The 16193-nt window shown below is 30.0% G+C and overlaps 2 protein-coding genes across 2 annotated transcripts; one reads left to right on the forward strand and one right to left on the reverse strand.

The window, feature by feature from the left end:
* Positions 1-1214: 1214 nt before the first annotated feature.
* LOC113402950 (surfeit locus protein 1) lies at positions 1215-4621 on the reverse strand. The gene is made up of 5 exons (XM_026643334.2): positions 4323-4621; positions 3929-4050; positions 2648-2845; positions 1935-2108; positions 1215-1492 (listed from the first exon to the last, which is right to left on the reverse strand). The coding sequence occupies exons 1-5, from the start codon at positions 4497-4499 to the stop codon at positions 1276-1278; spliced, it is 888 nt and encodes a 295-aa protein (XP_026499119.1). The 5' UTR covers positions 4500-4621; the 3' UTR covers positions 1215-1275.
* A 1694-nt stretch (positions 4622-6315) lies between these two features.
* LOC113402920 (uncharacterized) lies at positions 6316-13793 on the forward strand. Its single transcript, XM_026643284.2, has 8 exons — positions 6316-6446; positions 10554-10668; positions 10878-11048; positions 11129-11426; positions 11514-11714; positions 12928-13093; positions 13268-13395; positions 13640-13793. Exons 1-8 carry the CDS (start codon positions 6423-6425, stop codon positions 13767-13769), a joined length of 1233 nt encoding a protein of 410 aa, XP_026499069.1. The 5' UTR covers positions 6316-6422; the 3' UTR covers positions 13770-13793.
* The last annotated feature ends 2400 nt before the right edge of the window (positions 13794-16193 follow it).

The following is a 16193-nucleotide window of genomic DNA, read 5'->3' on the forward strand; positions in this document are numbered from 1 at the left end:
AATTTAGTATTTGAGTCGTAAAAAATATAAATAGCGAATAACCTTCACAGTTTAAAAAAAATATAAAAATTCCTGAAAAACTGTTCTTGACTTTGTTGTTTTAGTGAGATAAATTTTACATGTATTAGTTAATGTCCGACCGAAAGTCATTTCTCTTGGACGTTCATTCATGTTCAACTTTTGTAGTTGCTAAAAATGTTGTTCTTTCAAAATGCTATACTGGACTTGCTTTAAATCGTCTATTTATTTTTTTATAGATTTTTTGGGCACTTTTAAAACATAAGCTTTGGTTGATGGAAGTGAAATAGAGGTTGTAATTTTTTGAATGATTTTTTTTTTTAAATTTCATCCATATAGATGGATTAAATTTAAAAGTCAAGGAATAGATATGCCTTGGCTACGGTAGTAGTACCTTTTCTATCTGAATCGTACTGTCGAGAGTGCAAATGACTTGTTCTTTCACGTATGGGAAAATATTGATAAACAAATGGTTTAGAGTCTGTCAAAGCAAACATAAATCTCAACAATGTATTCTTGTTATTTTGAAGATTTGAATATTGTTCCTACCAATCAGAACAAAGCAAATTTAAAAACGTCGAATAAGCTTCTCCCGCTATCTAGTAGTGCATGCAAAAACATATTATGTCACTGACTTATGTCATATGTGCAATGAACGTCTTCCAAGCGGTATTATTTGATGAGGAAGGAATGTATCGACTTACGTGATTTTTACCTAGAAAACGCATCTACCTTTAAGGAACCATTTTCAGTAAAGCATTTTGGTAAAAAATGTGACTTAAGAGGTTTTTGAGATGACATGCGGTAGAGTTGAGAGTATTCGTGTCAGTGCAATAGAGAGTGATGCAATAAAACACTTATATACATGATACCATATATTTTTTACATGAACCTGTATCTACTTACTTATATTATAAATGTTAAAGTAACTCTGTTACCTTTTCAAGCTTAAGCTGCTGATTTAGATTAAATTTTGGAATAAAGATAGTTTGAGTCCCAGGGAAGGACATAGGCAACTTCTTTAATTTACTCTTCGATGGGGTAAAATGTGGGGTGACGGTTTGTGTGCCATATGAAGTTTTATTAATTTCACGTGTATAGAACCGCAAGTTCTGTTAGTAGAATATAAAACATTTATTGTATTCGAACTAATTGAAATAATAAATATGCGTAAATAAAATAATAAAAATATTGAATACTGATTAAACATACTTTATTTTTAGCTATTAATTCTTATATACATAAAACTTTATTATTTTATAATAACGGGAGTTTTCTTATAAAGTAACGATGCCACATTACTGCTGTAAAAGCTGATAGCATATACCACGTCACGAGATACGAGAAATGCTCGTTCCTCATGGTTATTCTGGTTTGATTCGGTAGAGGCCAACCTTCAGGTGGATCTGGGATACCCTTAGCGTCTAGCCAAACAGGCGCGCAATTAAAGTAAGCACTCATTTGGGACAAGTCCCTGAAAATCAACAATAATAATTAAAACATCAAACAAATTGTATCATTTTTATCGTATATTGGTTTTAATGTAATAATATATAATTTTATTCAGATGTGATTTTACGCGTACTTTGAATTTTTTATACTGAGAAGAGGCTCTTGCTCAACAGTGGGGCAGCTCACAGTTGGAGCAGCTTATAAACAGGGCTGTTTATAAACTGTCCCATGTTTATTAGGTAACATTCAGAGGTAATAAAACCTCTATGTATAATTTTGAACATAGTAATAAAAGTTAAATAGGATAATTTGATTCTCAAAGATACATAATCTATGATATATACTAATTGTACAGACTTTTTCTCTAGGAATTATTAAAATGAACTGTGGATATTATAATCATGTTTATAATTATACAAGTATTAATTTATTAAATTTGTGGTATGATATAAAACATTTTGTACCTGTACAGCCAAGAATTCTTTTCAGGATTATTCTTGGGCATGAAAGGACTTCGATTTTCAGTAAGTCGAACTACCCCAGTTAGTTCTACTTCACCCTTTACCATAGACGCCTGTCGTTTCTCTTTAGGGCGTAAACTTTGAGGTATCCAGCCACGATTAATTAAGATAACTTCTCTGAAAATCGCATAAATTAATTCACAAACAGTTGCTTTTCCAAGACAAATCTGGCAAAACTATAATATACAGGAACTCTTTGATGATACATTTATAAATCTCCAAACTAAAAAGATTGCAACAAAATAGATCTATCTTTTATAGATAAGACACATTGATAGATAGATAGTAATTATTGTTAACACAATAAACAACAGATTTAATTTATTGTATTAATACATCCAGTTATATAATTATTCAAAGCATTTTCTAATCTTTTAATTAGAGTTACCATTTGCAGCACTAAATCTACCATTATCTACTATTATACAAATTACAAAAAGAGAAGAATCCAATAAAAAAATAAATAAGGTGTGTGGTAATGTGTATTACTGTACAAGTTCAAGTTGATCAATTAATGTTTATCTTGTTTGATTTTATACATTGTTTAAAAAAGTCTGTCCTAAAATCATAATTTTATCCGAAAATAAAGGGACAGAGTGAATTTATAAGTCATTATTGTTGTATATTAAAAACTTTAAATGATTTTGATGTCTTACCCACTATCTGATAATTTAAATGGAGTGATAACTAGCCATCCTTGATTTTTTTTAGGATCTGATATAAGGGATCCAGTTCTTTGCATAATAACATCATTTTCAATGAGAGCACGAGGTCCTATGAGGATTTCCTTTTCGTGAAGAAACTCTCCCTTTACTTTAACAGGTCTGTATTCCATCTTTTCAAGTTCTTCAAAACTGCAACATCAATATTTTATAAAAATGAATTAGTGAATGATTTTTGAATAAATATTGTCCACATAATATTGTTTAAACATCTGAAGTTTTTGTTACTGTAAATAATTGCTTTTTTTTAAATTTAATACAAAATTTACTCTTTTTCCGGAAGATGCACTTAGTTAGATTTATTTTTATAAATTGACCAGGATATTGAATTATTCTCTGTTGCCTGTAAACTTTTGACTAATATTACCATACTAACAAATTCAGTGAAAATACTCTTTTACTTGTACAAGTCGTTTTGACAAAACATAAATTGGAATAGGCCTAAAGCCATAATGATGGAGTAACTTGCTATAAGAATCCATTCTTATTGATATAATGCTTACTTAAGCATTACTAAACTTAATAATTTGAAAATATAATGACATTAATTGTTTTTAAGCAATTACCAATTTCAGGCCTCAACATTTTATTTTGGGACATTTTAGAGAAAATCAGATCATCAACTGGATTTATTTCTAATTTTAAGAATCTTATGCTCATCAAACAACCAGTGAATACTTTCAACCAATGACATACTATCTGTTATCTGATTTTGAGTATTATTAGTATGCCGATGCAACAAACCATTCTAATATAAATTCCAAACACATTAAAAGTATTTATAGACAGAACAACAAATATTTTACATCTTAGTATGGGACATAACTGTCTGAACATAACTGAGCATAATTTGACTTTGAGCTCATAGAACAATTAAGAATTGCTGGATATATTGGTTTAAGAATAATTATATTAGCTAATATCTAGAGCTAGAATTTTTGTTATCTCTATGTTTTGAGAGACCATCTTTATTCTAAGTTACCAACATTGTTCTACTTTTATTTTTCTTTTAGCATTGTACAGAAAACTTTGTGACCAGTAATAGATTTATTGATAAGGAAGATCCCTTTTTTTTGGTAAAAGTGGCAAAGCAAGATAAAAGAGGTGGTACATATTTTTTATATTAAAGGAATCAAACAATGTGCTATTAATCTATTATCATCTTGGGTTAGGTCAATAGCAGGTCAAATGTTTATAGTAAAATGAATATCATACTCATGCGGCATAGGAACTGGTGTTGAATTCGATTTTGCATGGAGCATATCTATTAGCTCCAGCTTCCACTGTAGTCTATACACTTGCCAACAGCCCAAGCCAAATGATGTTGTTGGTATCATCTTTCATGTAACATAAAAATTTGTTTTTAAGTCTCATCTCATATGTAAATATATCTCAAATAATAATGTAGAATGGGTTTTGTTATCATAGTGTAATAAAATAATGTTTAATTTTATTATCTATTTATAAGAATCTTCCCAGGGTTAAATTACGGAACCGTCTGACATATTAAAAAATATACAGTCCAAATGGTATGAACATCATTCGAAACAATTGTGAAAGACTGATAAATAAATTTTTAAAATGCATGCATAAAAAAACATAATCTTACCAATAATACCCATTTTATTAATTCTCCTGGATCCTGAGTTTTGGGTTTTTTCACTCGAATGGAATGAGCAAAGGTTTTATTGTTTCTTACAATATTTACGACAACATTTTTTGAACTGTTGCTATTTAACAAAGTATATAGTTTACATATTCTAGGTATACCTCTTAATATTGTCATTTTAAAAAAATTATACCTATACTTTGTATTCACTATTCACAAGTCTTTATTTCAGTTTCAGACTTCAGCTAATATCCGTTTTGTTACGAAATGTCAATCACAGACGACATTAGACAGAGTCACAGATGAAATATAAGGTGAAGTAGTAAAATGAGAAATTTATTGTAACAGATAAAACATCGTTTTTCTTAAATTGTTGTTTATATACTTGATTATTTTAAATAAACTTAACTGTAAGTTAAGGTGTTATGGTTCAACAAGCTTAAATATTAATCTTATAATTTGCATTTAGACTAACTACGGCATCTATACAGTAACAGGTTGATGAAAATAATAGGTTAGTTAAAATAGTAAAAATATATTTTTAGTAAGGTATAGCAGTTTTGTATAATAGATTATATTGCAGTGTTGGCATACAGTTGGCAGTGTTTAACAATACGTAAGCTTACATCAGCCTTACAGATTAAACGCCATGTATTATAAAAAAAATACAACGTCCGACGGTTCGTCTATACTTATAATATTAATGATTTTTCGATTTAAGCTAAGTCTATGTTTGATATTTAGAAAGAAATCTTTTCTTTGATTATTTATTTTATTCAAATCGACTCAAAACATTAGCTACTTTGAAAAAATGTAATACATTAATACTTAAATAATTAATATGATATTTATTATTGTTATTATTTATTTCATTTAATTCCATATGCCGCGAATGTGTCACCAACCTAGGTGTACCCGTGGTAAGAAAAGTATAGATTTTGAGAAAGCGATAATCTTAGAGGTCTATCTATTATAAAATCTGATATCATAAATTCTGTCTCACAGTCGACAGCTATGGCAGATATTGATAGTTTGCTAAGTCGTTACGTGCAATCAGAGAAAGACGTAGAGCCTGAACGTAAAATCGCAATGGAGGAAAAACAGAATCGTATGAAAGAAGCACGTCTTGTAATCAAACAAATTTATAAGCTACAGAATTCGAAACCTACTATTTATAATAGTTACGCAGTCTCCTCAATAAGCGATCTCAAAATGCGGGTGACAAAATTTACTTGTCCTGAAAATCTTCGCGAAAAATATGAAGAGAAAATCGTAGTAACCGAGAACGACTGCGTAGACTGCGCCGCGAGGGCGGCGCCACATGCGATGCGCACGGGGCCTATACCGCCAAGCAGAAGTACTCAGTATTGTTGAGTTCCGGTTTGAAGGGTGAGTGAGCCACTGTAACTACAGGCACAAGAGATATAACATCTTAGTTCCCAAGGTTGGTGGCGCATTGGTGATGTATATGCATAAGTATAACCTTGACCACGACATTTTTTCTATTGTTATATTTATGTCTCTACAAGTGGACAGACATGATGTCCTTGCTTTTGGAGTAATTTTTTATTTGTGTTATTTATTTTAGTGAATGCATTTTTATTAATATTTACATCATCTGAACTGCTTATATGAAATTAAGTAAATCTAATGCCATTGATGCGGTTGCGGCTATTTTCAAAATCAGGATTGATACTACGGCTATTGAACAATTGTTCGGTTGCTAAACTATGTATTAATATAACGTTAGATCAAAATAATAATTAAATGTTAGGCACGAAATAATCATTAACAACAATTTAGCTAATTTAAATGACAAAACATGATGCATAAAAATAAACTAGTATTATTTTTACAGAAATGGATCAAAACGTATTAACAGTATACCTATTCCCACGATAATTTTTTTTATAAGTATCTATATTACATATTTATATCTCGTTTAATGAAATGTGATGAATACGGACGGTATATATCGAAAAAATATTTAATATGAAGAGTGAAAAGTGTATCAATATTTGATTTTTCGATGAACATGGCCAGTTTTAAAGATAAGATATCCATTCACTCGTATTTTTTGTCATATCGATACATGTAACAATGGCGGCTAGTCCTAATCCAACTGTGAGTATTTTTTTATTTTAAATCATTTTTTCTTGAAATAAAATTATTGTATAATTATAATATAATGATTGCATTATAATATAATTAATTATTCTTATATAATTATAATATACGTTGCAATGTCATATTAATAATGTTTAATAGTTATCGGCGCCAAAGGTTAATTATTGTTGGATTTAGTGATAATGAGTTTTTTTGGCTTATGTTAGTTACTGTTACTTTTTTTTCTTCTTTTTAGATTTTTACCGTACATACGAATATGATAGTTTAAGAAAGTGTATGTTAAGTTAAATTTAAAATTAAACGAGAATATTTAATTTGGTAGGCTTACCTACAAAAGTTTTTATTTGCTCCAAGGCATGTAATAATTTTTTAATTAATAAAACGTCTTTATTTGCTCCAAAGCAAATAAAGTCTTTTTATTAATTAAAAAATGATTAGGCTATTGTAATTTTTAATTATAAATGTTGCATTTGATTTATTTTAAGGCCGTTGAAATCTGTGCCTATTGGCAAGTTCATAATATTATTATTAAAAATTATTAAGTCGATTTTTTCTTTTTGTCTCGAAATTAATATTATGTTGATTAAAGGTTTCGACAAACTAAACGGTGTGTAATGACGATCAAAAACATGGAGTTGGTACCATGAGAATAAGAATGTTCTTTTTGGCTTGAAAAGTATGACGGCGATGTTAGGTTAACCTAGTCCTAAATCTATAATTGATTCCAGTACAATAACTAACATGTTGATTCAAATCTTTCGAGATTCTAGATTCCATGATAATTATTGTGATAGTAAGATGTACGTTCGGGTCGATTGGTAAAATAATTGCTCGACTCACCACTTTTTTACGGATTGAATAAATTGCCTAGCAAATAATATAAGTTAATTGCTAGTAAAACCAACTATTTATTGTAAGAATTGATAACATTAAGTGCTAAAATATATTTTTTTTATTTATAGGGTAGAATTTTAGTTGTCGCAGTTTTATTCAAAATTAGAACCTAAGTTATGTTCGAACATTTTAGATGAGTAAATCCGCGTAGTTATGCAAAACCTAGTCGCGTTTCAAGTTCAGTGAGGATCAAAGATAACGAAGGTAAAACTTGACCCTCATTTTAATTTTATTCGTATATTTCAAAATAATCTACTACCAAAAAGAATTTTTTTTTTTTTTTATATTATAAGTGCAAGGATATTTTTATTTAGCCAATGAGTTATTTCTTGTAACCCTGATTCAGCATGTGCCTTTACCGCATCCCAGTTCCATAAAATATCAAAGCTGTATCATCTGCAAAAGTAAACACTTAACACTTTCGGTTTCACTACAGCAAATGCGAACTTCTACAAAAAATGTTTATATATATAAAAATTTAATATAAAATTACGTTTCATTTTAATGATTACTAATAATAATTATTTAACAAAACTAAAAAGTAATAAATATTTATTTGATTATTTATTTTTTTATTTATGAAGTGAAAATTACGAAATTGACTATGATGAAAGTGGAAATGATGATTTATTTTTTTAAATGACGCGATGCGAGCGAGTTCTATAAAACGAATTTACATATTTATTTCGACTATGTATGCTTTTGCGTGTATTTATGAAAACTTTATAAAATTATTCTTTGAATATTGGAATTTTGTATATTTATATTTTTTACATTTAAACGAAATAGGTATTTATTTGAAGTATGAGTTAATAAAATATGATTTTGTTTATTATAGTCCTGTGTTGTGAGTATTTTTTACAATCGTAATTGTTAAGTGTATAAATATTAAGAGTCTTATTTATTTTATTATATAACATGGGAGTGACGTAACATTGAAATATAGTAATAAATTTTGTTTTGTAAAGAATACTTTGACAAAACATTTCGTCTGTTTCAACTTGTATGTACATACATAACAGTCTCTAGGATGTATAGTCGCCGAACAGACAAAACATCACAATCCGTGTAAAGGTTGAAAGTGGAGTACATGTATGGTTTAAAGGTCATCACCGCTGAGCTCTTTCTAATTTCAATAAATGTGTCTTACGATCTCCAACCCAAGAGGCTATACAATAGCTTAATATAGATTGCCCCAGTGCAAAGTCAATCGATTTGAGTAACGAAATGACCGCCACAGCACTTAATTTTTTAAAAATTAAAAAAGTTTCTGAGTTCGGTGTGCTATTTGTTTGATATGGACATGGAGCACCATGACAAAGTTTCAACGAGTAGAACACCAAGATAATTTATAGTCTTAGTCCGTTATATGTATCTGCATCTACAACTTATGGTAATTTTATTACAATTATGTAATTTAATTTTAAGGTGGTTTTGCATTCGTAATGATCGGCTGCTATTACCAAAAAGAATAAGCTTTGTTTTTTTGGCTATTCATTTTCAGGATATTTTTATTTAGCCTATGAGTTATTTTTTGTAACCCTGATTCAGTATGTGCATTTACCGCATCCCAGGCTGTTCCATAAAATATCAAAACCGTATCACATGGCATGATCTATACAATTTTTATCTCTAGTTGGATACAAGTGTCCTGTCCTGACAATGGCTGGTCAACAAATTCAAATAATCTATTGAGTATCTTAATTTTTTAAATAAAACTTACTAAAGTTTAATTAAATCACCAATAGCCTATTTGACAATGCGAAAAATAATTATTGTAATCAGTATATATTATGAGTTTTAAAATGGTTATTTATTAACGAAAGTTGAAAATAATAATTTATTTATTCAAAAATCCATAAATAAAAATGCATTTTTTTAAATATTTGTCACGTGACACAAAACGCTTCTGATAGGTCGGGTTTATGATGACTTCACTTGCTTGTTAACCTCGTTTGCCTACTATATGTGGATTATATGTGCCACAGATTACAATACAGGCAAGTGACGTCACCGACCCCATTGCAGCGCCATATTTTCAAAGTAGTGTTTTCGCGCGCTATTTAAATATGGAATTTTTAATTTGATACTTTTCAGCAAATATGTACTAGAATTAAAAAAAACAACTTTTATCGGGTTCCTTAACCTCTACTAAATAATATAAAATGGATTTTAAAAACCAGTCGAATAGCCCATTATAATTATGTTGTTGCGACTTTTGTAAGAAGTATCTAAGTAAGTTATCTAGCGAAATTATGAAATTTGTAAAGCTTTTACAACACGGAGATCGGTAGATAGCTATTACAACTACTTTATTAGGAATCTCAATAACTAGACAAGTAGCTAATAATACTTTCTTTAAAGAGTAATCTAGCGCTTGTTTTAGAAATACGACAATTCCATCATTTTGATTAGGGTTATTTACAGAGCGATGAGTGTTGTAATTTTCTAACGATGGAAAATTTGTAACTTTAAGAGTTTCGGGTTTAATTAGAACAATAATGATGTCAGATACTACATCTAGTCTATTTATTAAGAGTACAAAATTGGAAAAAAAATTGTTTATGCTTTTAATATTTTGTGATAAAATTTATATAGTTATTTGTAATATGGTTTGAATTGAAGATATTTTTACATCATTCAGGACGACATAAGAAGGCTGAACATGCGTTAATTCTAGCAATATTATCTGCTAAGTAGTTATCGTTTAGAATATCGAATTTTAATATAATCTATCATTTACACAATTGAAGTATATTTGTTTAAACATTTATGTGCACCATACACATACATAGATTTTTCCACTATAATTGTTTGCTTTTGTAGGCTTTTGCTTTTTCTAACCTAATTAAATATGGAGGAATTAAGAACCAGTGTGGAGAATAACAACTTACCAAATTATATATAACATATATTATATATAACTTCTCCATCGATTTATTGTCATATTAATAAACAAAGATTTATTACAACGACGCATTTATTTATCGCCACGTCCACAAAAATTGTAAATCGATATATTTTTGAAAAAAATATATAATTAAGTTAACTGTAATATTTTCAAGTATTTTATAAAAATATACATATTAAAATATATCAAAGGAATCTTTACCTAATACGCCTATGTTCCAAATTCACCCATAATACTTATTTGTGGTACGGTACATAACCAGTATAAAGAAAATTGAATATACCCATTTTTTGTTCCAGTGGTTGCAATGGCTGGTAACTACGAATGATGTTAAACAATTATGGGCAGCTCAACCGACTTTCTTGATCTCACAGGCGGTCTACATCCTTGCGGGTGTTATAACTTTGATACACGGTAAATCACTTGAGTTATACAAAATTTTAGATTATTTTTCCATTACGTGAAATGATTACATAATTATGATTATATTAAATGATTATACATATGTATTAATATTCTATATGACAATATTTAGTCAGTTATCAATTACATGTAATAAAAGTAAAAAACCGGATAATATTGATATTCATAAAAAATTACCTACTTATCTTGATATATTTCAGCTTTCCGCAAGGGTGGGCGGTGGCCTTACTTTTGGCTGGGGACCGTACTGCATGGAATTTATGCGGACAATTTCTGGCATTTTGTTCTTCCCGAATATGACAACTTCTGGCATTCGCAGACGCCTATCGTGTTCCTTGGTGCTCGTCTGCCCTTACACATCATTCTGTTATGTAATATTTTTTATCTAACATTTGCGAAAATATATTTAAAAAAATGACATAAAAATTAAATATCGGTTAATTTTTTACAGATCCAGCATTCATTTATCATGCCGCATATGCGGTGCATAAACTGAATTTACCAAGGTATGCGCAACCGTTTGCCGTGGGCTTGATAACAGTGTTAATTGACATTCCATATGATATAGTAGCTGTTAAATTCGTACATTGGACATGGCACGACACGGACCCGAATATCTTCGATCGTCACTATTGGGTGCCTTGGAATTCCTATTATTTCCATTGCACATTTGCATCTAGTTTCTACTTCTTCTTCGATTCGAGTAGAAGGTGGCTGGCGCCTCGAGTGGCTCAATGGTCATCCGCTACGTAAGTGATTACGTCTTAAACGAAATGTAGGTACCTAAATATTATTTCATTATGCTTAAATAAATTTTTGATATTTATACATTACAGAAAAGGAGTCGAATGGAAGTCTTTGTTGATAGCGACACTATTGGGCATGCCTGGTGGTGTTCTATTGTTTATTCCCATTTATCATCCACTTCATGACGTGTACAAATTACACTCTGAAGTTACTTTCTCTCTATTATTCTCTATTTATTTCGTCATCGTCGTGCTAGGCCTTCTAAGTGACCGTGAGAAGAACAAAGATAAGTAAGTACATACTAAACACACACATTTTATAATCCTGATGTAACATATTGTTCCCAAATATATAATTACGTGTTTATAAAGCACACGACATTAAAACAATTCAATAGTTATTTTCGAATTGTCTCAGCTGTTCAAACCGAGAACCGAACCGAACCGAACCTGATCAAACAATACACGATATTTTAATGAATACAAAATTTGAACAAACTAATGAATTAAAGTTTTAATTATTACTTTTTTAAAAATGTATTAAGATAAAACGGTTAACGGTTAGCTAGAATGTCTAGTTAAATATGTTATTGTAAAGACAGTTATATAATCAAAAATACGAAGTTAATGGTTTATAAATAACTCAACTTTTGATAATACTTTTATAGTTGAGCCGCGTAGATCCTAATCTAGGTAAATATTAATATAAACAGAGAATAATACGGATTTACCTAAGAGACTGACAGATAGGTTTACCAAAGAGTTGGTTAAATTAAAAAAATATATATTTATATTGTCTGAAATGTTATAATAATGACATTATCAGATTTTAATATTAATGTTTTTTAGTCGCCAACTTTAATACTAATAGCAGTACATACTGGTTGTTTGGTGGTTAAGCGGCATCAGTTAATTCTAATTACCTAGTGACCAAAATAACAATTCTACCTAGTCACATCCGCTCTTGTTTAAGTCATTGTGGGTTCATTCCTTATTGCTGATTGAAGTATGTAAGCGTGCTCAATCTATACATATAATAAAAGTGTCTGTTTGTAATATTAAAATAACCCATTTTTACTAAATGCATATGTATGTACACATACACGGTACATATACCAAAATAACATATTTTACAATTTTTGTCTGTCTGTCTGTCTGTTTGTTCTGAACCCATTTCGACGGGACTTTCACTGGCTGACAGCGGATGTAATAAGGAGTAACTTAGGCTACTTTTATTTTAGAATTATATATAGAATAAAAATAAAATCACGCTACAATATCCAAATAACTTAAATTCAAACAACGCGCACGAATTCGCGGGCACAGCTAGTTAATTTATTATAGAATAAAACAGACTAAAATCCTAAAATCGCCCCATACGACAATGAGATGGGCTCTTGGTTACAGGATGATTTAAACGTTTTTTTTCTACTTTGATCTCTATATTTACTATCATTATACATACTTTGTTACCTATGTTATGTATACCTACTTATGTTTTCAGGCTCACAAAGATCGATTATGTATTGATATTACAACTTGCCGTTCACTATGTAATTTATTGGGTGTTTGTGGCGTTTTTCAACCCTGAGAAGGAATGGTCTACAGGCTTACACGAGCCGGTCGGCCCTTGTAATGAAGTGGCTTCGTTAACGTCACCCTTTGGACAGGTAGATTTGATTGATCATTTCAATTTTTTTTTTTATATTTGCTACGAACAACAATTACGAGGTTTTTAAATATAATTTATTTATAATATCACTTTGATTCAATTTTCATTGCTTGAACTTTACTATCTAAAATTTTTAAAGGAATCACGCGATGAATACTATTTTTCATTACAGACTTTATACAAGAGGAAATATTTCTGTCCTCAAGATTATAATGAGGATTATTTTGACTTCCATTGTGTCGGTGGCAAAGTGCCACCAAATGGCGCCAACTGGTATACCATCTGTGGAACACCATTTGAGTAAGTATATATTTTGAATCTGTATAATATGTAGTATGTTATTAATTGTTATTTAAGTTAAGGTAATATTTACTTAACTCAGAGTAATATTACTTTACTTGAGATAATGTAAAATAGGAGCTTCGAATGGTATACAGTAATAGTCTTTATATAGCCTGTTATAAAGACTAGCACCATATTTATTAACAATACAAAATTTAATAACAAACATTAAGAATTAGTAACATTATTATTTTCTTTTCAGAAACCGAGTTGAATATATAACTGTGCTGTCAACTATACTTATTATGGCGTCTGGTGTATTTTACGCAATTTACTTCAAGACAACACAAACGCTAGCCACGCCTGCATCTAAAAAAATTAAAACAAAATAGGAAAATAACAGAAAATTTTCACTTTATTTTTCAAATTTCTTATTTATGATATGTTGTTTAATTGTGTTAATATTTTATTTACCCAAAATAAAATATAAATATGTATATCTTTTTTTCAATATAATGTATAAATATAATAATAAATCTTGTTCAATCATAAGACGTATCTTTTTTTTGTAAAGTATGATGTAGTAGCTTTAAAACCAATAAAAAATCGATGTTTTTTTTTTTTTTTTATGTCATAGGTGGCAAACGAGCAGGTGGCTCACCTGATGGAAAGTGACTACCACCGCCCATGGACATCTGCAACACCGGGGGGCTTGCAGGTGCGTTGCCGGCCTTTCAGGAAAGAGTACGCTCTTTTCTTGAAGGTTCCCAAGTCGTATCGGTTCGGAAAAACCGTCGGCGAAAGCTGGTTCCACAGAGTGGTTGTAAATATTATATGGACACGATATATGTGTATCACTATCACCACCAAATAAGAACATTGGCAACGATTCTTTAACTCGGCATGTAAAGTAGAATCAACTAAAGTGTTCAGTAAATTTATCTCTTTGTACGGCCATCGGTTCGTCACAGAATCTTTCTTTGCCTTCAATCTACAGAATTACAGCCGTTTAAAATAATATTTGTTTATAAAAAATAAAAAATATTATCACGCTGGTTTTTTTCGGTTTTGAAGAGTACGTATTGTAGCTTTAGGTATTTTCTCTAGCGTTAGTTGGACGATTCAACATACAATTTTGTATTATATAATTATTCTTTTTATTAGTCAGATTAAGTTTTTAGTCTTATTCTTTTTTTAGAATTTATCAATGAAAAACGTTCCATGCATTTATTATTATTTATAGTCCTCGGCATTAGTTTTATTAGGTTTCTACGTGAATGTGCAATGTATGAATGTTGTTAATAATGATGTTGTCCGACTATAGCCATGCTTGTATTCAGCATAAAAATATCTGTTAGATTAGCCAATTATGAAGGAGATATTAAAATCCGAGTGTGTGCATTCGCTATTCCACACTTTCATAATCAGACGTGCGTACATCTAAATTTCGGGTTGATAATTTAAAAAATTACATAATAATAATAGTCTACTTTATAAAACCGATTCTATAGTTAATAATGTATTTGTTTAAAGTTAATTTATGAAAGTATTTGTTTTTGTCAATATCTCAGGAACAAAGTATTTTAAGATAATAGTACCGGGGATAGCTACCCCGTCGTTCAGGCATCCGAATAGCTGACGTAAAGCAATGACAGCTTAAAGTGTTCATACGAAATGTAGGCAGCATCCTTAACTTACGTTTAAAATTCGTGGCAATAGTAAACGTGTTAAAGATTTGCCACCGCGGTGTAGATAAAGATTCAAAATTAGCCCAACTGGGGGACATTTATTTACTTAATTACTACCACCGATGTGGAATGTAGATTCTGCCAAGCCACTCAGTACTTAAGTAATGGTTTTTACAAATTAAGTAGCCCCAAAAATTAACAAACATTTTTGCATATAAGACAGAGAAGATCCATACGTGGAAAGTTCGCACAGGGCGCGGGACTGTTGTCGTTGCCCTTGCTCGTTTGGGCAAGGGCTTACAGAAATATATGCCGCGCAATATATCTCACCACCCTGATATTGCGCAGAAAAGTTTCACAGGTTTTTTCTTATTAGTCGACAAAGGGGATCAATTAGGTTAAAACATTTTTTTGAATTATATTATATAGATATTTTGCAAAATTAAGCCAAAGGTAATATTGTTTTCCAATATTCCAATGTAAATAAAAAATATGATAGATAGTTGAGGAATTAAAAGAGAATAATAATCAATTTAGAGGATATTACAGATAAGTAGTTATTACTTTCACTTCTAATTTTTTTGGAGAAGAACAGTACCTAAGCGCCATATTATATAAATGATGTAGTTTAAGATATTTTTGTAAGTTTTCCCGGAGAAAATGAATCAGTGTAAATCAAATTAAGCCACTTCAAGCATATCCATACCTTAAGATTTTTTTAGGAATTTAAAATAAGGAACTGAAAAGATGTGTTGTGTATGTAAATGAATGAAAGAAAAATGAGTGCGTGAACAAAATGGTGGTTTTATCGAGACTGTGTCGAGAAAACATTATCTTATAATTTTCCTTGCAAATGTATTGACTTGTGACAATTTTAAATTATTAATAGCAATACTTGTTTGATTTTATTTATCTGATATAATATATAGACTGTCAAATCTGAGAACGTGTATAAAAAATAATAGCCAACAATTGCTCCACTAAATACACGCACGCTAATAAAGGAGTATGACGTTCGTGTCAAGCGTAGATGTAACGCACACTAAGATAACAAAGTTCACTCGTCTGTTTTAATTCCTTTGTAGTGCGACACTTTATCTAGATATTTAACTTATGTAGCAATACAAT

Source organism: Vanessa tameamea, chromosome Z (assembly GCF_037043105.1).
Source record: "Vanessa tameamea isolate UH-Manoa-2023 chromosome Z, ilVanTame1 primary haplotype, whole genome shotgun sequence".
Lineage (NCBI taxonomy): Eukaryota > Metazoa > Arthropoda > Insecta > Lepidoptera > Nymphalidae > Vanessa > Vanessa tameamea.